The sequence below is a fragment of the Alnus glutinosa genome, chromosome 2 (assembly GCF_958979055.1).
Source record: "Alnus glutinosa chromosome 2, dhAlnGlut1.1, whole genome shotgun sequence".
NCBI classification, from domain to species: domain Eukaryota; kingdom Viridiplantae; phylum Streptophyta; class Magnoliopsida; order Fagales; family Betulaceae; genus Alnus; species Alnus glutinosa.
Genome location: NC_084887.1, coordinates 23,364,563 through 23,391,379, shown reverse-complemented (window position 1 = coordinate 23,391,379; position 26,817 = coordinate 23,364,563). Strand labels below are relative to the sequence as shown.

General features: G+C 37.3%; 4 protein-coding genes across 5 annotated transcripts; 2 read left to right on the top strand and 2 right to left on the bottom strand.

The window, feature by feature from the left end:
* Positions 1-638: 638 nt before the first annotated feature.
* Positions 639-3,168, top strand: LOC133861809 (pentatricopeptide repeat-containing protein At2g22410, mitochondrial-like). The gene has a single exon (XM_062297625.1). It carries the CDS (start codon positions 837-839, stop codon positions 2,670-2,672), a length of 1,836 nt encoding a protein of 611 aa, XP_062153609.1. The 5' UTR covers positions 639-836; the 3' UTR covers positions 2,673-3,168.
* Positions 3,169-3,451: 283 nt separating this feature from the next.
* LOC133861810 (L-idonate 5-dehydrogenase-like) lies at positions 3,452-6,341 on the bottom strand. Its single transcript, XM_062297626.1, has 6 exons — positions 6,177-6,341; positions 5,731-5,798; positions 5,350-5,586; positions 4,574-4,864; positions 4,255-4,442; positions 3,452-4,061 (listed from the first exon to the last, which is right to left on the bottom strand). The coding sequence occupies exons 1-6, from the start codon at positions 6,286-6,288 to the stop codon at positions 3,869-3,871; spliced, it is 1,089 nt and encodes a 362-aa protein (XP_062153610.1). The 5' UTR covers positions 6,289-6,341; the 3' UTR covers positions 3,452-3,868.
* Positions 6,342-9,330: 2,989 nt separating this feature from the next.
* LOC133861808 (sorbitol dehydrogenase) lies at positions 9,331-12,483 on the top strand. The gene is made up of 6 exons (XM_062297624.1): positions 9,331-9,641; positions 9,799-9,866; positions 10,034-10,270; positions 11,075-11,365; positions 11,583-11,770; positions 12,058-12,483. Exons 1-6 carry the CDS (start codon positions 9,515-9,517, stop codon positions 12,248-12,250), a joined length of 1,104 nt encoding a protein of 367 aa, XP_062153608.1. The 5' UTR covers positions 9,331-9,514; the 3' UTR covers positions 12,251-12,483.
* Positions 12,484-13,431: 948 nt separating this feature from the next.
* On the bottom strand, positions 13,432-26,052 carry LOC133861807 (zinc finger CCCH domain-containing protein 48). Of its 2 annotated transcripts, XR_009899079.1 has the most exons (10): positions 25,208-26,052; positions 25,001-25,096; positions 23,655-23,744; positions 23,345-23,446; positions 22,750-22,896; positions 22,403-22,522; positions 22,217-22,276; positions 21,119-21,361; positions 13,940-14,037; positions 13,841-13,857 (listed from the first exon to the last, which is right to left on the bottom strand). XR_009899079.1 is itself a non-coding variant. In XM_062297623.1 (9 exons), the coding sequence occupies exons 1-9, from the start codon at positions 25,637-25,639 to the stop codon at positions 13,713-13,715; spliced, it is 1,290 nt and encodes a 429-aa protein (XP_062153607.1). In that variant the 5' UTR covers positions 25,640-26,048; the 3' UTR covers positions 13,432-13,712. The 2 variants fall into 2 exon arrangements, 1 of the variants encoding a protein (XP_062153607.1); XM_062297623.1 differs by lacking the exon at positions 21,119-21,361 and having other exon boundaries at positions 13,432-13,857; positions 25,208-26,048.
* Positions 26,053-26,817: the final 765 nt, after the last annotated feature.

Here is a 26,817-nt window from a genome sequence, read left to right as displayed (position 1 = left end):
ACTAGCCTGCTAGAGATGCTCTAAAATATAAAACGTAATAGAACTTCCAACTTCAAACCTCATACCATAATCATGGAGCCCATGCTATGCTAACAGCCAAAAAAAGGCCCATGCTAAGAAGGCTCGTGTTGAGTCAGAAATGTTATTTAATAGATTGTTATGAGTGATGCTAAATGTAAGGCCCGTATTTTTTTTTTTTGTGTGTTTATAAAATTAATGTGTCTTTTAAAATTATCATTAAATTTGTAATAGATCACTATTAAATTTTGATTCAATTGTAATTTTAAGTCACATCAATTTTGAAGGGACACAAGAAGGACGTGAGGGAGACATCAGACGTCTAACATTACTCAGATGGCTATATAACTACTATACTATTAGGATGATATAACAGTGAAAATCAACCTTTAACTTTTGTATTTTACAAATTTTTATTAATCTAAAAGCTAATTTTTATTGGCATGTGGTATATAAATATGCTAAATAGCATTACTGCATGGGGAGCATACTTCCAAAAAAATAGCCCTGTGCGACCCAAATTGTCTACAAGCTTTGAAAATGCTAATACTGTTCCTCGCCTTTTCAAACACGCCATCGGATTCGTTGAAAATAGCAATGAGTATTCTGTCGTTGAACGTCGATCACCAAGGGCACAAGGTCGTTTACCTTACCCCTCGACTTTCATGAACAAACTTGTAGAAACGGCAAGTCGCTCACCGAGCCGGTTTGTCGTTTGACCCTCGGCTTATTTTCCCGCTTTTCGGCTCAGGCGCTCTTCTATTCTTCTTCTACAATAGGAATTAGCGGTTCCCATCTTCAAATCCAACCCCTTCCTCATGAAACTTACAAGACCCATTTCCTACCTTCTCAGCACCTACACAAAGACCCAAAAACCAGAGCGAGTAACCAATAACCCAAGCTCCCTCAAACCCATCAAAGAGCTTCACGCCCGCCTCATCAGAACCCACCTTTACACTGACCCGTCTTCAATCTCTGAGGTTATCAAGTCCTACGCGCTATCTCCACCAACTTTATCCAAGGCCCACTTCGTTTTCAACCAAATTCAGCGGCCTACATTACTGGTCTGGAACCACATGATCCGTGGTTTGTCACATAGCGACCAACCTAGTGAAGCAATTTGTTTCTATAACCGTATGCATCACCGAGGACTAGCGGGGGATAATTTGACCCTAATTTTTGTTTTCAAGGCTTGTGCTAGAGTTTCTGACATTTTTCAGGGCCAGAAGTTTCATGTTCATGCTTTGAAACTTGGGTTTGAATCGTATGTTTTTGTTTCCAATGCTTTGATTCACATGTACGCTGCTTGCGGTGATTTGGTTTTTGCAAAGAGGGTGTTCGATAAAATGAGCAATAGAGATTTGGTTTCTTGGAACTCTTTGATATGTGGGTATAGTCGCTGCAATAGGTTTAAGGAGGTTTTCCTTCTTTTTAAAGCAATGCAAGCGGCAAATGTGAAGGCTGATGGCGTCACAATGATGAAAGTTATTTTAGCATGTAGTTATTTGGGTGAATGGGAAACTGCAGACTCTATGGTTAAGTATATTGAGGAGAATCATATTGAGATTGATGTTTACTTGGGGAACACTATGATAGATATGTACGGGCGGTGTGGTTTAGTGGATTTGGCGCAGGAAGTATTTGATACGATGCATGAAAGGAATATAGTTTCATGGAATGCCATGATAATGGGGTATGTGAAAGTGGGGATCTTAGTTACTGCGCAGAAGCTTTTTGATGATATGCCTACAAGGGATGTGATCTCTTGGACTTCTATGATCACGGGTTACTCTCAAGCTAACCAGTTTACTGAGGCAGTGAGGCTTTTCAAAGAAATGATGGCGGCAAAGGTGAAACCCGATGAAATAACGGTAGCTAGTGTGCTTTCTGCTTGTGCCCATTTAGGGTCGCTTGATGTTGGCGAGTCTGTCCATGACTACATACGTAAGCATGGTGTAAAAGCAGATGTTTATGTAGGAAACTCCTTGATAGATATGTATTGCAAATGTGGGGTGGTAGAGAAGGCACTAGAGGTTTTCCAAAAGATGAAAACGAAGGACTCTGTTTCATGGACTTCAGTAATTTCAGGTCTTGCTGTTAATGGCTTTGCAGATTTGGCACTCGATCTCTTCTCACAAATGTTAAGAGAAGGTGTTCAGCCAACTCATGGCGCCTTCGTTGGGATTTTACTAGCTTGTGCTCATGCTGGATTGGTAGATAAAGGGTTGGAATATTTTGAGAGTATGGAAAAAGTTCACGGACTCTCTCCAGAAATGAAGCACTATGGGTGTGTTGTGGATCTCTTGAGCCGCTCTGGCAATCTAGAAAGAGCATACCAGTTCATAAAGAAAATGCCTTTAGTTCCAGATGTTGTGGTATGGAGGATATTGTTAAGTGCTTGTAAACTTCATGGAAATGTGGTCGTAGCTGAGATTGCTAAAAACAAGCTTCTGAAATTGGATCCTTGTAATAGCGGGAATTATGTTCTCTCATCAAATACTTACGCTGGTTCAGATAGATGGGATGATGTTATAAAAATGAGAGAGTTGATGGAGGAAAGCAATGTGCAGAAGCCATTTGGTTGCAGTTCAATTGAAGTAAATGGTACAACATTGTATAACTCTCAAGACCCATATCTTATTCAATCTAAATGAGGAATCCATTCAGCACAGAATGTAAAACCAGGTATCCCAAAGTTTTAGTAAAACTTTTGAGAGGACAAACTCTGATGGAGTTCCAGTATTTGACAATGAGAGGCGTCAGTGACGAATTCCTGATGAATTATGCTAGGTTGGTAATATTTGGGGACAGGATTCGACCTTGGTAAGCTATGGAGAAAAGGAAGTTTTGGATAACAGGAACTAGGCGAGGCAGGAATGTTCAGATTAGTAAATGAAATTATTCTTGAAAAAGCCTAGCGGCTTTCCCTGATACGGGAGGCTCCTCAATTGGAGGAGAGCCGCTCCCCTTCTGTGACCTTTCAAAAATTGTGCGCTTTTCTCCCACAGGATTGAGCATTCCGAATTGGAGGAGCCCTTCATTGGTTGTTCTTTTCCTTTTTCACGTGATAAAGGTTCTCCCCATATACACTTTCCAAGATGAAACATAATCAAATATAGGCTTTTGTGCCTGCGAGTTTAGTCGGTGAAATCCACTTGAGGTCTTGTATCTCCAAGAAATATTTCTTAACAACATCTTGAATCTCGTCAATCTAAATGCGAGCAAGCTGAAGAACACTGCAGCCACTACAGAGATACCTCCTTATTTGAGGTGTTAGGCTTAAAACAAAGTTTGAGCTACTGTAGGTTAACTGCTACAAATAGATTACTCATCTCATGTAAATAGGTAAGGGTTGAGTTCATTGTTTCTTGAGAATAAATACCAAGGAAAATTTCTTCTCTCTTTGATGTGTGAAAAGACTAAGCAAAAGAACTTAAAAAGAATTCAGAGAATTCATGATATAGCTGGAGAAATAGATTGATCATCAAAGGTTCTGCCTATTGTTTACAATACTTTGGACTGTAATGCCTTTCCTCTTCTAAAATTTTACCAAGTATTTGGGACGTCCACCAGTATGTACTGTTTGCTTGGAATAGGCTTTCTGATATGAGCCAAAGGTGCAGAGTAGCAATGTCTCCAATTATCGTATCTTGAATACTGAATTACTGTCTTCCTTGTTTGGCAAAGAACTTATTATTTTTTTTAACCATAAAGAAGAAATGGAAAGATGATAAAAGTAGACCGAAATTAATTTATTTTATAGGTAGGCCATCCATATATTATCATTCTTAGCTGGTACTAAGATGGAAGAGCGGAAGAAAGAAGCCATAAGTCAGCTCACATTCCTCTTTTACAGATGAAACATGACTTTAATGGCACTACCTCCACGAGCACTGGTTTCAAATGCATCTTCTACCTCCTGCTGTGAGAAGCCAAACCTGTGAGTTATCAAGGGCTTAACGTCGATCTTACCGGTCTTCAGAAACTCAATGCAGAGCGGCCATGTATTCCTATATCGGAATATGCCAATCACATCAACCTCCCTAACACCCAGAAAAAAAAAAAAAAAAAAAAAAAAAAAAAAAAAAAAAAAAATCTCAATGACCAACAGTATGAAATCAAAGTTCAAAGACAAAAAATTGAACAAATTGTGTATGCGGAAGTTGGTGTTGGGTTGGTTAGTAGGGGAATGAAGGCAAAAGCTCATGCATTTCCTCTGCATTTAACTACACCTACCTGGCTGCCGCCGGGGTAAGAGGGGCAGTCATCTCACTCTTAGCTAATCCAATAAGACAAACTTTGCCACCGGAGCGAGTGGCACTCAACCCCGTCGACATGGTTTTGTCAAAGCCAACACAATCAAAGCTGATATCAATGCCGGAGCCCATGGCATTTTGTATCTTTACTACTTCTTCACTAACATCCTGAGCAATAACGCTCAAGTTAAATCATTTACAAGTAGAAACAACTTGGAAGATCAAAACAATGTTCAAGGCCTTAAATGATTCAAAGGGATAGTTGAAATGAAAGAGAAAATAAAATGGAAAAAAGGAACCTGAATATTTGTTGAAACTTGAATAGTCTCATCTGCACCAAGATCCTTCGCAATAGATAAACGGCATTCATCAACATCAGCAATGACAATTCTGGGAGCTCCAAAAGCACGAGCAGCTAATAGTGTGACAAGCCCTATTGGTCCTGATCCGATGATCAATACATTTGTCTCAGGACTGACATTTGCCCGACGACAAGCATGGACACCAACACTGAGGGGTTCACACATTGCTCCTTCTTCCAAGCTCACATTGTCAGGTAGTTTAAAACATAAATTTGCTGGATGCACCACCTGTAACAAGAAAATTGGGTCGAGCACATAACTTAAAATATGAACAACTAAGGTGGGGAGACATAGTGAGAATGCTTCCACTACGACTAGCGGAGGCGGCCTATCTAGCAAGATTATAGGCAGGCCAATTGGTACTATGATGAACTTTTTGAATAGACCAACCAGGAACAAGATTATGGGCAGGCCAGATTAAGGATAGTAAATTGAATCATTTAATCAATACTTTAATATTCTTCCTCACGTGTGGGCTCAAACTCCATTTTAATGGATGAAGACCAATACGTGAAATATTTAATTAAAATAGAAGGTGAATGATGGAGACATGATTCGGACTCAGGACCTCTGCTCTGATACAATATTAAATCACCACGTATCTCAAAAGCTTAAGCTGAAATGATAAGTGGTGATTTAACATGGAGGACAAATTCATAGGTTTGAAACCAACTAAATGTTTGTTCTTACTAACAAAATATAATCTTAGATACCTTATTAGCAAGAGAGCCATTAGTTGGGGGAGAACCGAAAAATTTCATCTCTGGGCAAAGATTGTAGCGACCATCTTTGCAGAGATTGCACTGCCGGCAACTGATTCCAGGCTCTAATGCTACACGGTCGCCTACTGCTAGAGATTTCACTTGGCTTCCAACTTCCTCTATGATTCCAGCACACTCATGCCCTATAACCATGGGCTTTTTGACGATGAAATTTGCACATCTCATTGTCTGATATGTGATGAGAAAAAAACATATCAATAAAGAAGAGATACAAGTAAATTTAAGCAATATCTCCCTCCCTCTCTAAGAAGCCATTTTATGTAATTTATTGGAGAAAAAAACATATAAACATGGTGTTAAGGAGCATGCTACCTTGAAGTGGTGAACATCACTTCCACATATACCAAGAGCTTTTATCCCGACTTTGACATCATGGGGGCCTAAATTTACAGGAAATTGACGGTCAATGTGAAAAACTGTCTCAAAAATGTTGTATTATCAAGTCATTAGTATTTAATTAGATAAACTAGCTTGGTTGAAACATAATCTGATCATATTGGTTAATTAAATAAGGCCCGTCGGCCGTCACTCGTCAGCTCATGCTCCTGCATTATAAAGTGGAATAATGGAAATATAAATGTAATTGAAAGTTTTAAGTTTTTGGCTGTTACTTAATTTTATCAATTTTTCCTATATTGATGATCATAAAGCTACAGAATTTCTTGTTCTTTTGATTATGTTCAGGGTTCGTCAGTGTTTATACAAGCATCCATGAATTTCATACAGACAAGAACGCAAGGAAAGAGAATTTAATTTACCGAGAGAAGGCAGATGAAATGGTTGAATTTTAAGGGTTTTGATGCCAAGAAGCCAAGCAGCCATGTTCTCTCCATCTTTGTGTTCCTTGCCTTCACCACTACCCCCTGACATCTCTCTCTCTCTCTCTCTCTCTGTGTTTCTCTCTCAGATTGAACTTATTTTATCCTTGTAAAAATGTCAGCGTCTCCACATTTTTGGCATTACTCATTTATCTAATTATGCCTTAAAATTGTCCAACAAGCAGCTCAATCGGTGGAGATCACAACTCATAAAATAAAGGTCATTAGTTCAAATCTCTCTCCCCCTCTTAAAAGACATGAAAAAATAAAGACATGAAAAAATAAAAAAATAAAAAATAAAAAATTATGCCTTAAACCTTATCAAAAAAGAATTTGTCATCATGATTCATGGCAGACAAGTAGCCTCTTATCCTAAATGTCAATCCACTAAAGTTATTCTAAATAGGGGTTTTAAATTCCTTGTCCTGATTCATTTATTATTATTATTATTATTGCATTATACCAAATAAAATTTACTTATAAAAAAGGGTTAAATATATTTTAGCCCTCCAAACTACCACCCTTTCTCTCGATGGCCCCCTAAACTACTAATGCTTAGAATCTGGCCCCCCAAACTACCACTTTCTGATTTTTTGGCCCCATCCGTCTATTTATGCCGTTAATTCTAACAAAAATTGGCCAAAAACTCGAAAATACCCCTCCCTTAACCATAAGAATTTCAAAGTGTAGGAGGGGTATTTTCGGAATTATGTTTAGAATTGACGGCATAAATGGACAAATGGGGCCAAAAATTCAGAAAGTGGTAGTTTGGGGGGGCCAGAATCTAAGCATTGGTAGTTTTGGGGGCCATCCGGAGAAAGGGTGGTAGTTTGGGGGGCTAAAATATATTTTTCCCTATAAAAAAATTTATAAAATACAAGAAAACTATGAGAAAAGTTGAAGTTAATTGCAATACAACTATACTGTATACCTCAAATGGTCACCAAATTGTATATTCTTGGTTTCTTATGAAGAAATTTGTAACACTATGGAAAATTAAACATAAATGTGAAATAATGAGAGAAATTGAGATAAGAGATTTTAGAGATGGTTCTGTGTTACACATCGAGTAATGCTACATCTCAGCAAAAAATATGGGTGACATGGATGCACAGTCAAAGCTAGCTTGGGGCTTGGGGGGCCCAAGTCCCAAGGTTTTTCCAAAAAAAAAAAAAAATTCCCCCCGCCCCCAAATCCCAAACGCTGGCTCTGCCCTTGCATGGATGGCTAAAAAGTAATCTCGCATTTAGTATGTAATGGGAAGTTACCGAGTAATGCTACATCCACGTCACGCATTATGGATAGATTATGAATTTTCTGAGTTGATGTAGAATTACTTGTTAGACATTTATGTCCACCACTTAGGAGTAGCTCAAAGAGCTACATCTTATTCTTATTTCTTAATGATTAATTACAATACAAATTATCTCTATTTAATAGGAAAACTTTGGTAAGCGAAGAGAATACAAAATGATAGATGGAGATAATATAATCAAGTCTGATTACCTAAAAGGTATGAGATAATTAAAATCAAATATTGAAATCAATTACAATCAACTTTGAATACAATATTCAAATTTAAGTCTGATCATATATTCTAATAGCCAAAATAGCTGTTAAAAAAGTAAAATTTACTTTAGCTACTACTTTTTTTACTCTCTCCAACAGATTTTTTATTCTCTTCTTTACTTCTTTTAAATATTATTTCTCTTTTTTTTTTTATTATATTCGTGCCAACACTCATTCGAAGGGAAAATATTGAATTTTCACGTTGACGGAGTCGCCTACAATGAATTTTTCTCATTTTTTTTTATTATAATCTTAACACCACTCAATCAAAGGGAAAATGTTGGATTTCCACATTGAGGGAGTCACATATAGTGGATTTCTCTTTCTTTTCACCTCACCATATAATGAAAATTCATTAAAATTATTAACTTGGCATTGAAATCATTCAGTTATTCTCATTCATCATTAAGAGTACGTGTGTGATCAATGAAGTATCATAAAAAAACAAAGTAACCAAAAAAACAACCTTTCAGCATACAATAATGCAATTCACAAAAGTAACAAAAAATGGAAACCAAATGAAAATATCTCCAAAAAAAAAAAAAAAAGTATAAGAAAAATAGCTGAAAACATACAATAAATAGTTTGTATGGGGTGAGCTCCATTTCTGGCTCTCAAGCTCACTCATTATGGAAAAAAGTTCACGTACCTTCCTCAAATTATTATCCGATTGATAATGTTTCTCTATACTTTTAATTGAGAACAGTGTTTTTAAAATTATCAAAAAATTGTCAATGTCTCCTAAAGCTAACAAAAAGACAAAAATAACCTTAGAATTTTTTTTCAATAAACAAAAATACCCCATAAATTTGAAAAAAAAAAATTAATTAATTTTTTTTAAAAAAAAAAACAAAAACAAAAAATATTTATTCTTTTAAAAAGAACGAAATTTTTTTATTTCTTTTAAAAAAAAAAGTTTTAATTTTTTTTTTTAAAAAAAAAAAAGGAAAAACTTTTTAATTTTTCTTTCAATTTTAAAATTGCTACCTTGGTTTTTATGTAATTGTTTTTTATTTTATTAAGAATATTTTTGTCATTTGGAGAACATCGACAATTTTGGCAATTTTGGGAGACATTGTTCAAATTAAAAATTTAAAAAACATTTCCAATTAATTGATAATTTGAGATGGGGTACGTGGCCTTAACCCTGTTTCTCGCTCGCTCTATCTCTCAATGCATGCAAATAAAAGTAGGGTAAGAGGGATACGGGTGAGAAAAAAGAGAAACCAATAAACAACTAAATAGTGTCATTTTTTCCTCAATTGTTTATTTTATCCTAATGGATAGTAATAATCAAATTTAATTATTATACTGGAATGCTCTTTATAGGTGCCAGCACCTGTTTTCCAGAAAATACTGAGGCAAGTCATAGTCACTACATATAGGGGGGCCTCAATCCTAATCTGATTCGTAAGAGAAAGTGATGAGATTGATGATGGTGGTATTGTAGACTACAATCTTCGATGGAACCATCTACACTTGAGGCCCATTGAAATCTTTTTTGTTTTTTCTTGTTTCGCCCACTGGAATCAATAATAGATGATTTTTAATTTATATATAAAACCCCTGAGGTTATCCACTGTGAAGCTGACTCACCCTCCGTTGTTCTTCACAGCTTTCCAAAGACTCCTCATAAGAACACTCTACATCTTTCTGTTTCATAGCTCTTGAGAGTGAGAGAGAGAGAGAGAGAGAGAGCGCAATTGCAAATGGGTAAGGGAGGGATGTCACATGGAGGTGCTGGAGAAGCCAAAGATGGTGAAGAAGAGAACATGGCTGCTTGGCTGCTTGGTATCAACAACCTCAAGATTCAGCCTTTTAAGCTTCCTCCTCTCGGTATCACTTTTGACACTCTTTCTTTGCTTTTTTTGGATCAACTGAACAGTTTTTATTTAATCGGTGGTATTGAAGTTGTGCTTTCCACTCCTATATGTATTGATCAAATTACTCACGACCCTTATGTTGGATTCTTTCTGAACTGCCTTTTTCGTAGGACCCCATGATGTTAGAATTAGGGTGAAGGCTGTTGGTATCTGTGGCAGTGATGTTCACTACCTCAAGGTAAACCCTCTTCCAATTGCTTCTATCTTTTGTATCCCCATTCTTATTATCGTTATTATTGAACTGTGATCATCTCAATTAACATCTTTCTGGTGTCTGAGAAAACATGGGAAAAAGAGTAAGAAAACATTGGTTGATTCTATTTTGAATGTTGGATGTATTTTCAGACCATGAGATGTGCGGATTTTGTAGTTGAAGAGCCAATGGTAATTGGGCATGAGTGTGCCGGGATTATAGAGGAAGTTGGAAGTGAGGTGAAGGCTCTGGTGCCTGGTGACCGCGTGGCATTGGAGCCAGGGATCAGTTGCTGGCGATGCGACCTTTGCAAGGAAGGTCGATACAATCTATGCCCGGAGATGAAGTTTTTCGCCACTCCACCAGTCCATGGTTCTCTTGCAAATCAGGTTAAAATTTGCAGCATTTTGAGCTATGCATTTCTGAGATATACATGTAGCAATATATTACACTGTTAGATTAACATACTTATGTCCTTGCTTCTTGCATTACCATATCTGGTCGTTTGTAAAAGCATACTGTTAGTTTAATTTGAGTTTATTAAGCAACCTTGTTCTGTCCATGTTCATGCAAAGTTAATGAGCTGTTAAACGGAGAGGCTAAAAGAGCAATTCACTTGGGTCCGCTATCCGATCATGATTTTCCTACTCCCAAGGGGGAAAGGCCCTTCCCTTTTTGGCGAGTTGTGGGCGAGGAGGGATTCAAACCCCCGACACCGTGGTTCGTAGTCACATGCTCTAATCCTCTGAGCTAGTACCCTAATTAAGTGGCACAAGCACTAGGTGATGATCTTAAGGACCATATCACATGATCCTGCTAGTACTTTGAAAGGCAAAGACAAAGGTACAAGGTGAGGCAGCCTCAAAAACTTGAGGTATTAGTCTTACCAAGGCTTTAATGTATCTAAAAAGATGCTCCTGAAACAGAGCCCAAACATTTTGCGAACATCCATTGGAAAACTTTTGCTGATTTGTGAAAATTTTGAATGACTCAGACCATTAAGAGATTAAACATGAAAACTTTATTGTGAGTTCGTGTAACTGAAACCAGTTTATGAGTGATGTAAAGTTGGGTTATATATGCTATGCCTCCCATAATCCTATTGATAGGGCATCTCTTGTATAGAATTGAATTTGATGAAATAAGTATCTAGTGCAATTATCTGCGTTTGAGATGCATCTTTGTTTTGGCAGGTAGTGCATCCTGCAGACCTATGTTTTAAGCTGCCAGAAAATGTCAGCTTGGAGGAAGGGGCCATGTGCGAGCCCTTAAGTGTTGGTGTTCATGCTTGTCGACGAGCAAATATTGGTCCAGAAACAAATGTGTTGGTCATGGGAGCTGGACCCATAGGGCTGGTTACACTGCTAGCAGCTCGCGCTTTTGGGGCACCCAGAATTGTCATTGTAGATGTGGATGACCACCGTTTATCTGTAGCAAAAGAGCTCGGTGCAGATGGGATCATTAAAGTTTCAACAAATATTCAGGTTTCAGTATTCTATTTCACTTCTTTATCCTTATTTTCATATTCTTTTTTTGTCAGAAGGGGAAGAAAAGAAATTAAAACAGATCATGCATATTTTATTTGAAATCCCTTTCTTATCAGTGTTCTTATCCTATTATCAAGCTTTGGTTCATTGTTCTTCCTTGTGGCTGTCACTTGAACGCACCATTGCTCTCTTTTAACGGGTCGTTATTTTGCAGGATGTAGCTGAAGAAGTTGTACAGATACATAAAGCTATGGGAGCTGGAATAGATGTGAGCTTTGATTGTGCAGGCTTCAACAAAACCATGTCAACAGCACTGAGTGCCACTAGTGCAGGTGGTAAAGTTTGCCTTGTGGGAATGGGTCATAGCGAGATGACCGTCCCACTCACTCCGGCTGCTGCGAGGTATTTTGATGTAATCATGATCAAACATTTTGGGTTGAGGAATTATGCAGAGATATTCTTGAATTATTTTGTGGGAAATGAACAATTGGAAAGTTTGCAAGATATTGTAATTGTTAATGGAGAATTTGGTATTAGTTCCAAGTGGAATTATATTTTAAGACAAATGAACAATTGGTTAAGAATGTTTAATATGAATGTCACTTAAGTGCACAGGTATCTGCATTTTCACTCTATGATGTTTTTTTTTTTTCTTTTACTTGACAGTTATGGTTTTATATTTGTTACAGGGAGGTTGATGTGATCGGCATCTTCCGATATAAGAACACATGGCCGCTTTGCCTCGAATTTATAAGGAGTGGTAAGATCGACGTGAAGCCGCTTATAACGCATAGGTTTGGGTTCTCTCAAAAGGACGTGGAAGAAGCCTTTGAAACAAGTGCTCGTGGTGGTAATGCCATTAAGGTCATGTTTAATCTATAAACTCAGCTGCTGAGTCTTGAACCTCTCTTTGTAAATTGGAGCTAAGTTTACTTCTTGTTATAATAAAACGAATGATTAAATAAGAGGTGGGGGGGGGAGAACTTAGTATAGACTTCTTGTGGTAATAAAGTTCAGATGGTAGTGCCATGTCATCTTGCTCTCAAACTTTTGTCTTCTGACAGAAAGAGTATGAACGGTCATTATGATCCTAATCCTATTGTAAATGTTGATTATGTTCTTCTATTGTAACTATTATTATCCTAATCCTACATATTGGCCTGATAATTAGGAATATGTGATGGAAAAGAAGGAAACTTGACAAAGCCTGATAAATCCAGGGGTTGAAGAGAGAGATTCACGTTTTATCAAGTTCAACTTCCCTGTGTTCTCAGTGCTTAGGAGAATCCACCCAATAATGACAAGTGGTGGCCAAAGGAGGGGGGCTCAGTCAAACTCAATTTCCCACATTGATCACCTAAGGATCCTATGAGGCAGGTTATAAATGAGTAATGCTATTTAAAGTGCATTTGGCATACCAAAAGCGCGATCTTAAATCAAATCGTAGAAAATGTATTGTCTGAAATTATATTTTTTTAAAATTTATAATTTAAAAACGTAAAAAAATTTGCGATTCCAAATTGCACTTTTTGAAATGATCAAAACCTTGTTTGGGGGATCGGATCCACCAAAGCCCATTCGCCTGGCAAGAGGAAGAGCAAGACCAGAGAGAGAGAGAGAGAGAATTAGTTAGAATCTATCCTAGTGTGCTCACATTGGGAACAGACAATATATAACAGTCTACTAATTACTCATTATAACTCATCCGTCGTCCACACCATCTTTTGGAAGTGTGCGCGCTGGAATGCTAAGGAACCTAGTTTGGAGGCGCAGCCATGTCTGGTTTGAGGTTGTTTTGGTTAGTGATAACAATGTCACCATACCATTCATGCTCCTTTTAAAATTGTTGTAAAGCAGTGCCCAAAACCTCCTGGATAATCCTTTACCACTTTAAATTCTTTGCACTTTGCCAATATCAGACCAAATCCACAACACAACCGCTGATAATCTCTGAAGGACACTTGCATTCAGAAATGCATCAAAAACGATGTAAAGATATATACACGCGAGACACAATGAGGTGTTTACAATGATGAGGTACAGCACACAATGATCAACAACACTTGCAGCGAGCAATACAACAAATATTTGCTCAATTTTCATGAATATATTGTCAAAATGTTACAGCCTGGATATGGCGGCGAAGCCCGTCATTATAAATATGGCACGGGGCAAGGAGACAAGACAAACAGCCTTTGGTGCTACAAAATCAGAAAACACCTACTACCACTCTAACCCCGAAACTTAAAATTCCTTGGGCAAACTCACCAATTACAAAGGAACCAGAAAAATAAGTGAACTAACTAAACTAATCAATTTAATCAGGAGAGAAAAATCATGCCACTCATCGGGTGGTAGCTGCTGGTTCAGCCAGCCACTGCCACACTTTCACTTCACCTGATCCATCGCCGGTAAAAAAAAGGCCGCCAGGACCTACCTGAATTGCTCGAACCTCTTGTTTAGCAAAAATTTTACCCCTCTCGGAAAATCTAAACCAGAACAGACCAAAAGAAAACAATTATAATGGGGCTCTTGAAAACACAAATAGATGAGAACCAAGAAAATACTCACGATGGCAAATCATAGAGGTGGACAGAGTTATCATTGCCAGAGCTTAGTAAGATGGGCTTGGATTCTGAATCATGCATCCCACAGAGGGTAAGCACGCCCTGCAGCAGCCAAATTCATAACATCATCAAACAAACCTTTTTTCCTTCTTCTTTTTGATAAGTGACGTCATCAAACTAACTATACTACAATATAAAGGAAAATCTCTTTGTGCATGCGTGCAACATTGAATCACTATAACACCATCAATACCTTAGAATTATAATACAATATGGAATAGGGTATTATCATATCATTTCAAATAATGATATGATAATACCAACTAATTCCTCATATCTGGTAACTTCCCACTCCAAAACATAAAAAACATTAAATAAAAAAAAAAAAACTAAAAGAAAAGCAACAACCAAAAACTAAATAAACAGAAGAGACCAAAAATATAAAATGGGAGAAGGTGCCCTCCATTATCTAGTCAAAATAAAAAAGTTGCCATGTGAAGACCAAAGAAAAACTACTCACGGTTTGAATTATAGACCATTAAAAAGGTTCCTTGTGATGGTGTTGCTATCACCATACTTCCCTCACACACTCAGCTATGTGCTACAATATTCTAGCTAAACCTAGTTCACCTTATAAATATTAATTACTTGTTAGCAGGTCGAACAGTATTATCTTAACACCCAATAGGAAACACCTCTCCACTACTGTCCTGTTGAATATAGCACGTTAATGGCGCGCGCGCGCACACACACAACAAACTTCCTCTCTTTTTTCTCTCTTCATCTCTATCTGTGTCATCATAAAGACAACATGTTTTTAAGGGAAAAATACCAAAGCACTAATAAAATAATGCTTAGACACAAGATTTTCTAAATGAGATGGCATCCTTAACGGACCATTATATTAAACATTTCAGCACATCTTTCAGTCCATTAATTTTTTTTTTTTAAATAATCGACATATATCATTAAAAGCGTAAGGTGTCACTAAATACACATAAAGTATACAAAAGGAAACTCCTAGCTAAAAATATCAAAAAGAACAAGAAAATCACTGAAACTAATCGTCCAAAGAGACCCATAAACAGCTGTCCACATATACAAATTTTTAAAAAATAAGAACTTATTTTCCTCCAAAGTCTTCTCCCGGTCCTCAAAACTTCTGTCATTTCTTTCCCTCCATCTTTCAGTCCATTAATACTACAACCAAACATGCATAGGAGCTTCTAAATGTAGTGTTAACAAATTTCTCCCATGTACAAGGTTGCATCTCTCCCCTCCCTATTGTTTCACTTTCAAATTGATTTAGTATTTATTAAAAGAAATGAAAAGATCAACCATGAATTTTCCTCTATGAGATATTCTTTCTAATCCTTGAAACTAATCTATGCTTTTGATATGATCATAATTATTTGATATTTCCCATGTTGTGCTAAAGTCCAATAAAGAGTATATCTCTGTAGATTTTATAGTCCAATAAAGAGTTAGATTCCTTCCTTATTAGATTTGTCATAATCTTAGAAGTCAAGACCTAATTAGTCTATTATGTAAACCGTAATATATTGTTTCTCTGTTTAAATGGGAGGAATCAATAAGAAAAGTAGGAGTTGATTATTATTTTGGAATATAGGTTTCAGTGTTTTTAAGGTAAAGGTTCCCTCGAATTAGCCATTGGAGATCGCGGCTCTCTCGAAGCAGCCGATTTATCCTTTTTTATGTTTTGTTACTAGTGGGTTTGCATCAAGTGGCATCAGAGCAAAGTTGATTGTTTCTACAACAATCACCGATCCGTGCCCATTACCATGTCTTTCCAAATTTTCTTGAGTGCAAAGCAACAAGCAAGGCTAGAAAAGATGTGATTAGAATTCCTCGCGTGGAATGAAAAATTCACCAAAAAGATGGAGGAGCATATGAAAAAAATTAAAAATTTATCTCCACCACGCCCCTCTCCGGCAAGCCAATCCTTACCCATAACACTTACCCATAACACCTACCCCATCGACTGCCACCTTCACAAAAAAGTGGAAGAAAAGAGCTGTGAAACAACAAAAATCCATCTGCGCCGGTGTCCCGCCAAACCACCGTTGACCGGCCGAAGATCAGCCCACCCCAGCCACAAATTTAAAAAGCATCGGACCCAACCTTTCAAATGCGCTGTCATCAACCCACGCCACACCTCCACGCCTATGGGAGTCACTTGTGTTCACTATAGTGCGAGAGAGATAAAGGAAAGAGCTTTTGTTTGGCTTTGGTTCAAGAAAAAAAAAATATTGATGGGGAAAGAAGATCACGTGATCCCAATAACTACTACAAGAAAGGTCTCTGACATGCCCCAGGATAAAGTTGGGACTTAGTTTACTGTGATATTTCTTTTTAGTATTTATTATTGTTATTTGATTTTCATTGTCTAGTAGTTTAGTTTAGAATTTCTCCTTGGGGACGAGGAAATTATTGGGGAAAGGGAATGATATGATCATAATTATTTGATATTTCCCATGTCGTGCTAGAGTCCAATAACGAGTATATCTCCGTAGATTTTATAGTCCAATAAAGAGTTAGATTCCTTCCTTATTGGATTTGCCAGTCTTAAAAGTCAAGACCTAATTAGTCTATTATGTAAACCACAATATATTGTTTCTCTATTTAAAGGGAGCTACTAATAAGAAAAGTAGGAGTTAATTATTATTTTAGAATACAGTTTTTTGTGTTTTTGAGGTCAAGGCTCCCTCGAAGTAGCCATTGGAGATCACGACTCTCTCTAAGTAGCCGATTTATCCTTTTTTATGTTTTGTTACTAGTGGGTTTGCATCAGCTTTTGCTTGTACATTGCACCTACTAGGCCCCTTATATCAAGGTTATAAAATTCAACTAGGGATTAGTATAGACTATTCCAGAGGCACAATACTTTTTTTTTTATAAGTAAGAAGAATTTTATTAAAAAGCATAAGGCGTCCCTAGTACACAGGAAGTATACACAACCCAGCCAGCCCACAAAACAGAACCCAAAAAGCCCACAATGACCTAAACACCCACAACACCCAAAACCCACATGAAACCCAAATCCCCAAAAAAGTAGAAGCCCCCCATCAAACACACAAACCTGCCCCTAAGGCACCCCAACTCAACAAACCCCCCAAAACCCACAAGAAAACCCGAACGACCCTCCAAAAAAACCCACAAACCCAAAACCCACGAGATACACCCAAAAACCCGAGCCGACCGAATCCTCAAACTTACGTTTAACATGTCTACTAACTTTTGATCATCTCATAATGAAAATTCTGGCTTTCCCGTCGGTGTCCACAAAAGTCAAGCTTCAGCCATTTATCCTAAAGATTTAAGATCTTTCCTACTAACGGATACCTAAACAGGTTAAAATAAAACCTCTCACTCTTGTTGTGCCACCATAAACTAGTATAAGCTTCACAATAAAGAAGAATATATTATAACGATGCCCCCAAAAATCCTAAATCAAGGACTACTACCTAGTCTACCTTACTGAATAATACAAAATTCTCTATTAACTAATACAAAAAGTAGCACAGGGGAAAAAAAATCATGAGAAAACTGATTGACACTTGAGTTATTTACCTCATCTACAAGTGAGCAAAGCAAATGAGAATGCATCAATAGAGCGAATGTGCCAAAATAAGATGATAAACATCAACGGTGGGCGGGCCACAACTCACACTTAGCATATAAATGCTTACAATGATTATTCAAGTTTAATATGACAATAAAAACTGAAATGAGCCAAATAGCCTATTGTATGGGAACCAACTTAACATGTATACATCCATAAAGACCTTCATAAACGTAAATATCATTGAAGTTCTTAAGAGCCAACAATTTCTCAATTCCTAAAGATCCGAACATGCCAGCCAAGAGGAGACCTCAACACAATCTAGTTTCTAACGTGAAAAGTTATTCCTGCTCTCTTACTGTGGAGTATTTGGAGACAATCGGCGTCTCTTTGAGAATAGCAAGTCCAATGTGCTTTTTCAAAAATCTTCCCTTCTGATATCTCTTTTGGATTGGATTATTGTAAATGCTCCTAATTTTGACTTAGGGAAATCTCGTAGATTTAATTCGTTTTTAGATTGTAGTAGCCTTTAGGGTATTCGGCTCTCTTGTATACTTTTCGTGCAGGAAGGCTTTGCCCTTTTCTTTCAATAATATTATTATTATTCATCAACAAAAAAAAAAATCTAGTTTCCAAATCATCAAATCCTCATTGTATGTCTAAAGCAAAAACCTTATGTGGAATCCCATCTAACAAATTTTAATTTAAAACCTTTTCCAGAATTAGAGGCTACGTATGTTACTGTATTTGTAACACCCCAGATTTCTACTCCATGAGATTAAGGAATTTTAGTTTTGAAAATAAGAGGGATGTATGAAGTATTTTGACAAATGTATGTTAATAATGTTTTCTTTAAAAGAGAATAATTTTATTCTCTGAAATTGAAGTTCTTATGAAAGAAAAGAACAAAGAAAAATGTTTTTGCAAATGATATTTTCTCCAAGAAATGAAAGGCATTTTTATAACAGCATTTCAACGCTCACTTCACACACTATTTTTGGATTGATTTACTTATTGAGTCATTGACTCACCCTTCCAACTGTAAATGTAATTTACAAAGAAAATGATGAATGGCGCCAAAAAGATGGATTAGAGGCGGCGATAGATTCAAAGTTCAAGTGTAAGTCGTATATAATGCTTTAGACAAGTGAAAGTTGTATGTAAATTGGAATGTTACGAAATGTTTTGTTCGAGTAATAGAGCTCCAGAATCTCCAAAGCATGCTATATTCTATTTTAGACATCATTTTCATGATAAAATCGGATTGGCAAGAAATTGTTTTTTTTATAGAGTAAATCAATTTTATAAAATGCGCAAAGTGACGCAACTTAAGTACACAGGAAGTATACAAGAGCAACCCCCAACTAGGGAGAAAAGGAAGAGCACAAATTCAAAAAATCTAAAAAATTAGAAAAGCGGGAACCATAGGCTTTTAACTTAGGCACCATCCTCTCATAGTCTTCAAATCTTCGAACATTGCATTCCCTTCAAATACACCACATAAAACACAAAATAATCATCCTCCAAAATTCTAAAATGCAGTGATTTACAGCCTGACCTCTCCAACAATCCATTAGCTCCACCAACCATTGGGGCATGACCCACTCTATCCCAAAAAGACTAAAAATCGAAGTCCACAAGTCTTTAGCCACAACGCAATGGAACAAGATATAATTAATAGATTCCCCGCTCATCTAACACATAAAACACCAGTCTGTCACTATGATGTGCCTCTTTCTTTTAAAATTTTTCCCTAAAGTTGTTGTCTAAACAAAAACTCCCTCAAAGGAGCCTTATTCCTCCATTTGCTCTTCCAAGTAAAGGGGGAGCCAATGAGGGGATTGAACGCATAATAGAAAGATTTGATCTCGAACGTTCGCCTTCCGGAAGGGATCAAACAAATTTTATCCTTACTGCCTCCTCTCAAACTGAGAGTACAAAAGATTAAAGAACGAAGAAATCAACTTTACCTCCCCCAATCATGCATAGATCTGATAAAAGTTATATTCTACTGAAATAGCTGTTCGAAAACTGCTAACTTTACCTCCCCCAATCATGCATAGATCTGATAAAAGTTATATTCTACTGAAAGAGCTGTTCGAAAACTGCTACTGATCTGCCACCGAAGCCTCCTTACAACGAGATATACTAAAGAACTCAGGGAAAGCTGCCTTCAAGTTTTAATCCCCACACCACACATCTTGCCAAAATTTGATCTTAGACCCATCACCCACCTCAAATCGAACAAATCTACAGAAGTCCCACCACCCCCTCCTACTGAATTTCCATACCCCAACCCCGGAAGACCTAGAAACCATATTAGAACACCACCCTCCCCACATGCTATCATATTTAACTTCCATAACTGATCTCCACAAAACCTTCCTCTTTGTGGTATAATGCCATAACCATTTCCCAAAAGGCCTCGGTTAAACATGAGCACATTTCTAACCCCTAACCCACCTGAGGAAATCATAGTACAAATTTTAGACCAACTAACAATATGGAATTTAAACTCCTCACCTACTCTGCCCCTCAAGAAATCTCGCTGAAGTTTCTCAATACTATTGGCCACATCAACAAGGATGAGGAAAAAGGACAAATAGCAAGTAGGCAAATTAGAAAGAGCATTTTTTATCAATGTAATCCTACAACCTTTTGACAAATAAAATCGATTCCAACCAGCCAATCGACGTTCCATCTTCTCAATAATACCATCTCATGTTGATTTTGTTTTAAAAGCAGCCCCCTATGGAAGATCCAGATGCTTCATAGGCAAAGAGGACACCCTACAACCTATGTGGACCAAGCCTCCAACATCTTCCATAGCACCAACAAGGACTGACTCATATTTGGCCAAATTAATTTTCAACCCTAATACAACTTCAAAGCATAAGGAAATGTAGCACAAGTGATGAAGATGATCTGTATTCGCCTCACAAAAGATCAAAGTGTCATCCACAAAAGGAGATGAGACAAAGAAGCTCATTATTATTCCTAGACCCCACTAAAAAGCTTGATAAAAGCCCTTTGTCCATGGTAACAGACATCATCCTACTCTAAGCCTCCATGATTTTTTTTGATAAGTACTCTAAGCCTCCATGATAACGACAAAAGGCAGGGAGATAAAGGATCCCCTTGTCTCAAGCCACAAGAGGTATCTAAAAAGCCAAAGGGAGTTCCATTAATCAAAACAGAAAACCGCACCAATGAGATACAATGAGAAATTCATTTGCACCATTTCTCCCTAGAACGAATCTCCCAACATATACAACAAGAAACTCCAATTGACATCATCATAAGTCTTCTCTAGATCCAATTAACAGAGCACACCTAGAACACCTGATCTGATTCTGCTGTCAAGGCATTCATTAGCAATAAGGACCAAGTCTAAGATATGTCTCCTCCTAATGAAAGCATTTTGAATCTTGAAAATAACCTTCTCCAACATTGTTTTCAGCCTGTTAGCTAGGACTTCAAAAATTATTTTATAAACACCACCTAGTAGACTAATAGAATGAAAATTCTTAATGTCCACCGCCCCTGCTTTCTTGAGAATAAGAGCAATAAAAGTGGCATCGAGGGTTTTTTCAAACTCACCTCGAGCATGGAACTCATGAAAGACGTTCATAAAATCTTCTTTAAGAACCTCCCAATAAGTCTGAAAGAAGGCCAAAGAAAAACCATCGGGGCTTGGGGCCTTATCACCATTTAACGCTTTCACTGACTCAAAGACCTCACTCTCCTCAAGAGGAAGGCCATCCAATCTAGGCTGCCAACTGAACTTTTCAGAGTAAAGACTGCTGTAAAACTGTAGAATATGCTCTCTTATTTCTGATGTATCTGAAGAAGCAAAACCATCAACCACTAAAGATTCAATTGTATTATTTCTTCTGTTTGAGTTGGCCACACACAGGAAAAAAATTAAATTCTTATCACCCTTAATCTCAACCTTTCTCAAGAACTCATTAGCTTCAAGATATAGCACAAGAAAGAATCTTTGCAATCCAATATGCATGTAATCTCCCTCCAAAAAAACATTGACCTTACAAGGGAAAAAATCTTTTTAAAATATCACCAAATCTTGAAGGCATATTGTAATGAACCACAGACAAATTTCCTTAAACTTCTTAATAACTTCAAATTTGTTTTGAGTCATTCAAAATCCTGATGTTACTTTAGTGTAATTTTGAGCCTTATGTCAAAAGTAATCAGAGTTACTTTAGTATAGCCACAAGCAGCTAAGTTCTGAATCTACATAGAAAACCTGGAAAACCGATTTAAGCTCATTAGGGTATTACCCAAAAACACATACCAAGTCAGCATATGATTGCATCACAATGTCCTAAAATTAAGGTGACCAAGTATAAGTTGACAATCTGAACAAATGTATCCTAAGATAGCAAGATAATCAAATATTCCCTTTATCAATATCGACATCTGAATTCAAGGATTACACCTAAATTCATTGGCAAGCCCAGCAACATCATTCTGACAAAGCTAACTTTGTTGTAAAACATATTTCAATAAGCATGACAAAGCAAAATGAAATATCATAAACAACTTACATGTGTTTTGATAAGTAATGTAATGCATTTCAAAAAGCGCAGAGAGACGCAACCCTAGTACCCAGGAAGTATACAAGAGAACGCCTAAATAGAAGAAGAAAAAAGTATAAGAAAATCATAAACAACTTACATGTTCTTCATTGTGACTGTATGTTACTTCCAAGTTCCCACTTTCTGTAGCAACCCACACCTTTACAGACAAAAAAAATGGTGGAAGAAAAAACTGTTAAGCCCCAGTGCATAAATCTATACAGAAATATATAAATCGATACATACACACAAAAGTATCGCATAGGATGAACATTAGAGACAAAACCTTTATTGTTTGGTCTAATGAACATGATAAAAGAAACTGGTCCCAGCAAAGAACGGACATCACAACTGAAGTGTGCTCTTTAAGTGTCTGTATACATTGTAATGTCTCAAGGTTCCAGACCTGAAAGAAAGTAGATTATGGAATTAAATATATACATACATATATCCATACATAAACACATAAATGTGTGTGCGTGTACGCCAAAAGGCAGACAAAAACATTTCAAAATATAACTAGACGTAGTTTTTAAAATAAGCCTCTAGAAGTACTCTGCTAAAAAGATTAGATGTAGAGAATACATATGATACTCTTATAGTACAGTCCAACTACTAATGAAACCAACTTACTCTTATAGTACAGTCCATGGAACCAGAATAAAGCCTATTAGCTCCGACTACTAATGAAACAACTCCAAGGGTATGACCTGGAAGTGATGCAACTGGTTCAAAACCGTTGGTAGCTGCATTAAACTTCCATGCCAATATAGACCCATCCTGCAGCAAAGAAAATATTCAATGAATGCCAGTCAAACATCAACACATACATAGGGAGAAAATATACCTCCCAAAAGATGCAATGACTTTTCCATAAGTGAGATTCAAGTTCCATCATAAAATCTAAGTTCCAATGAAATTAAGGGGCCATGTGTACCACAATGTTATGTACGTTAGCTATGATGTATTCAAAACCCCTAAAAGCCTGATAGACACAGTAATGCGATACTAGCATAACTATCCTCTTTTTGTCCTTCACACTCATTTGTATGTTCTAAGTGCGTTGAAATTCATTATTTCCTCCCTCAATAACATGGTAAAAACAAGTTGATTCACACAATGGGGTCCAAAGCATCATAAAACCCACTTCTGAAAGACCCAATCAAACAGCTACAGATATTGAGAGAACATATTATTATGAACATGTACTCATAGTCCAAAAAATTACCTGCGTACCAGCAAAGAGCAAACCGTTACCCACAGCCATGGAATAAACTTGTCCTACAGGCCCACTAAGACTCAGCTCAATGGAACTTTGGGTGTTCCATGCCTGCAATACCATTATCACAAACTCAATTAGGGCAGAATTCCTTACTCTGGTATAAGATCACATAAACGGATTCTTTTTATATAACTGTAATGTTGTACTATAATATTGTTATTTAACATTGCATTATGATAGAAGACAAAAGAAAAAGGGAACAATAACATTGTACCATAATAGAAGACAAACAACCTGAGTTTGCCTCCCATCTTACCTTGACAGTATTTGGTATCCCAACAAAGACCCAAGTACCTTCACTGATCATACAACCTACTTCGCCACCAAGATTAATCACTCCCATACACTGCAAACAAATATAGGAAAACCATAACATGTGAATTAATTTGCCTACTCTTAAGTTGGCTATAACCAATGAGTAATGAATACATTTTTGGCATTTAATTTTTCCAATGTCTCTGGAGTATGAGATAGAGAGAACAAATAAAACTCAACTCAACGAAGCAAAAACAAAATGTCTATCTCTGTAATTTATTTTATATACCAATAGCACTTGAACATATGGTATTGACAATTCGTGCAGAAAGAATGCATCTAGTATTTCTTCTTTTGAATCAACTCTCTTTTAGTCTCTTGATTTATATATATAAAAGCGTAAAGCGCCTCCAAGTACATAGAAAGTATACAAGAGAAGCCACATAGCTAGCAGGAGCAAAAAAGAATAAGAAAATCATGATAGCTAATCACTAAAAGAGAAACAAAAGTAGCTGTTTAAATATACAGGATGTTGAAAAATAAATACTTAATCTCCTCCAAAGTCCTCTCACAATCTTCAAAGGTTCTATCATTCATTTCTCTCCATAAATACCACAAAAGGTATCATCTTCCACACAACAGCACTCCAAGTATTGTCGGCAATCCACCAACAAGCATACAAATCAACTACTCATCTAGGCATAATCCAAGACAGCCCAAATCAACTAAAGAAAATACTGCAAATGGCATAAGCAACCTCACAATGAAGAAGATGGTCCACGGACTCCACATTCTTTTTACACATGCACCTATCAACCACAATGGCGTGCCACTCCCGGAGATTGTCCATGGTAAGATCCTACTGCCCTTTAGTCTCTTGATTTTAGACATGAATCATCACTACAATATTGATGATCCCAGCCATATAGTATTTATTGTCTTGTGCGTTGATGAGAACCATACACCTTTCCACTGTTTTTAATACCAAACAGCCAGAAGTAGTAGTAATGATTGAAAACTACATCCTACAAAGCAACTTGCATTTTGTAGTCGATTATCTCAATGGTTTTAATAATTGTAGTAGAATGATAATTTGGCACCTAGAAATTTTCATAATCTTACAAATTTAGCTACACTATTCTGAGGTGATCTTTTTCCTCGTTTCAGTTGGTTGAAAATTCATTTCTCCACTCGGAACCAACTAACCCAAAAAAAAAAAAAAATGACTTTAAATCCATAAAACCTTACTTTCCTATAGACTCCCAGCAACCAAACACAAATCAATTAAGAACTGAAAAATAGAATCAAAACCAATAAAAAAAAACGCCACAAAAAGTTGATACCGACCTGCCCAGACTGGCAATCCCAAGCCCGTACAGTCTCATCCTTACTGCCCGTATAAAGCTTACTGGACCCGGATGGCAACGCAATCCCACTCACAACCTGTTCGTTCACCAAAAAAACACAATCAACCCCATCGAAACCGACAACACAAAAACCATCAAAACCCCAAAATTAGCCCAAAGAATCCCCAAGACAACCAAAAGTCTTCACCTTCTGGTGCCCCTCCAGCTGAGTGAGCATCGAAAAGCCGTCCCCCAAGCTCCAAGAATGCAAGTACCTGCACCCCTCGCCGTACCCACAGTTTCCCTGAAGCCAAAACTTGCAAATCTTGGAGACCTTCTCGGGCTTCCTGACCGTTCTGCTATTGGTGCCGCCGTGGGCTCGGCCCCACGTGGACGTGGAGCCGGCGTAATTGGGCCTGGGCCGGGGGCCCGAGAAGCCCGACGAGTCATCGGTGAAGCCGTGGGATCGCTTCGACGGTGCGCCGTTGGATGGCGGAGGCTGCAATTCTCTGTGGAGGAACGGACACGGGCGGCGGTTGCAATTGCCCGCCCGCCAATGGTAGCACACTTTTTGGTTCCTGGAGTCCCCTGGCCCACTCAGGCGCTGGAAAACGCGCTTGCCGCCGTTGTCCAAGTCCATCGCTCACAAATTCTCAGGCCCAATTGGTCCAATTTCCAACTCTCTTTTCTGGAATTGAAAGGGGCGAATCGTTGAGATTTTTTATTGGCTTGGACGTAGCGAAACTCCACGTAGTTTCGGATATAGGAAAATTTGAGTGCGATCAGGTGATCTGAGGATATCAGAAACCCTAATTCTCTATTTCGAAGTATGAGTGTGTTTGAGACAGAGGTTTTGGTGCATTAGAATCAGAAACCCTAAATTAGTTTCTTACTGTCCAATGATCACTCGCTCTCCATGTCTCTGTCTCCCTGTGTTAATCGGAGTGGGGAAGAAGGTAGGGGGAGAAATAAGGTACGACGAGGCTGCGTCGGTTTTACGAAACCTGGAATGACGATAATGCCCTGGAAGAGAAATAGGAAAGGCCTCTTTTTGGGTTGCACTTGCACCTTTGAAGTGGAAGACCACTCTGGCACTCTTGACTCCACTCAACCTGTGAACGTTTTGTTTTGTTTTTTTTTTTTTTTTTTTTTCTTGATAATTGCATCATGAATCTTTGTAGTCGACCTAAATTACGAATCTCTCCATGTAGTATAAAAAGTTCATAAAGAGTCCTTGTGATAAACTATAATTACAAATCACTCTCTAAACCCGTTTTACGTCCACTAAATTAACAGAGCCCGTTAGTGAATTACAATACAAACGATATTTAGAGATCGTCTCACTATTTATATGACGTGGCAAACTAACGAATTCTGTTAACTTGGTAAACGAAAAACGGATTCAGAGAGCGATTCGAAATAATAATTTACCACAATGACTTTTCACAAACTTTGTATCACATAGAGTGATTCGTAATTTAGGCCAACTCCAAGAACCAGCAGTACAATTATCCTTTGTTTTTACGCAAGCTGGTTACACCTTTTTGTTTTTCAATCATTTTTCTCTTTTTCTTTTTTCCTATCTACAATCTTCAACTTTCTTCCCAAAACTCTTTTTATCTTTTAGTCATATCACATAACAATAGTGAAAAATTGTATAGGTCATTCGATTCCTGGTAAAAAGCCATTTTAACCCAAAAGTCCTAACTAAATCTCAACCCATCAGGTTTCAAGGTTACAATATCACTCAAAATACTGTAATAATCACAGATATTACCTTTAAACATATTTAAGTACATCCATTATGATCAAATGATT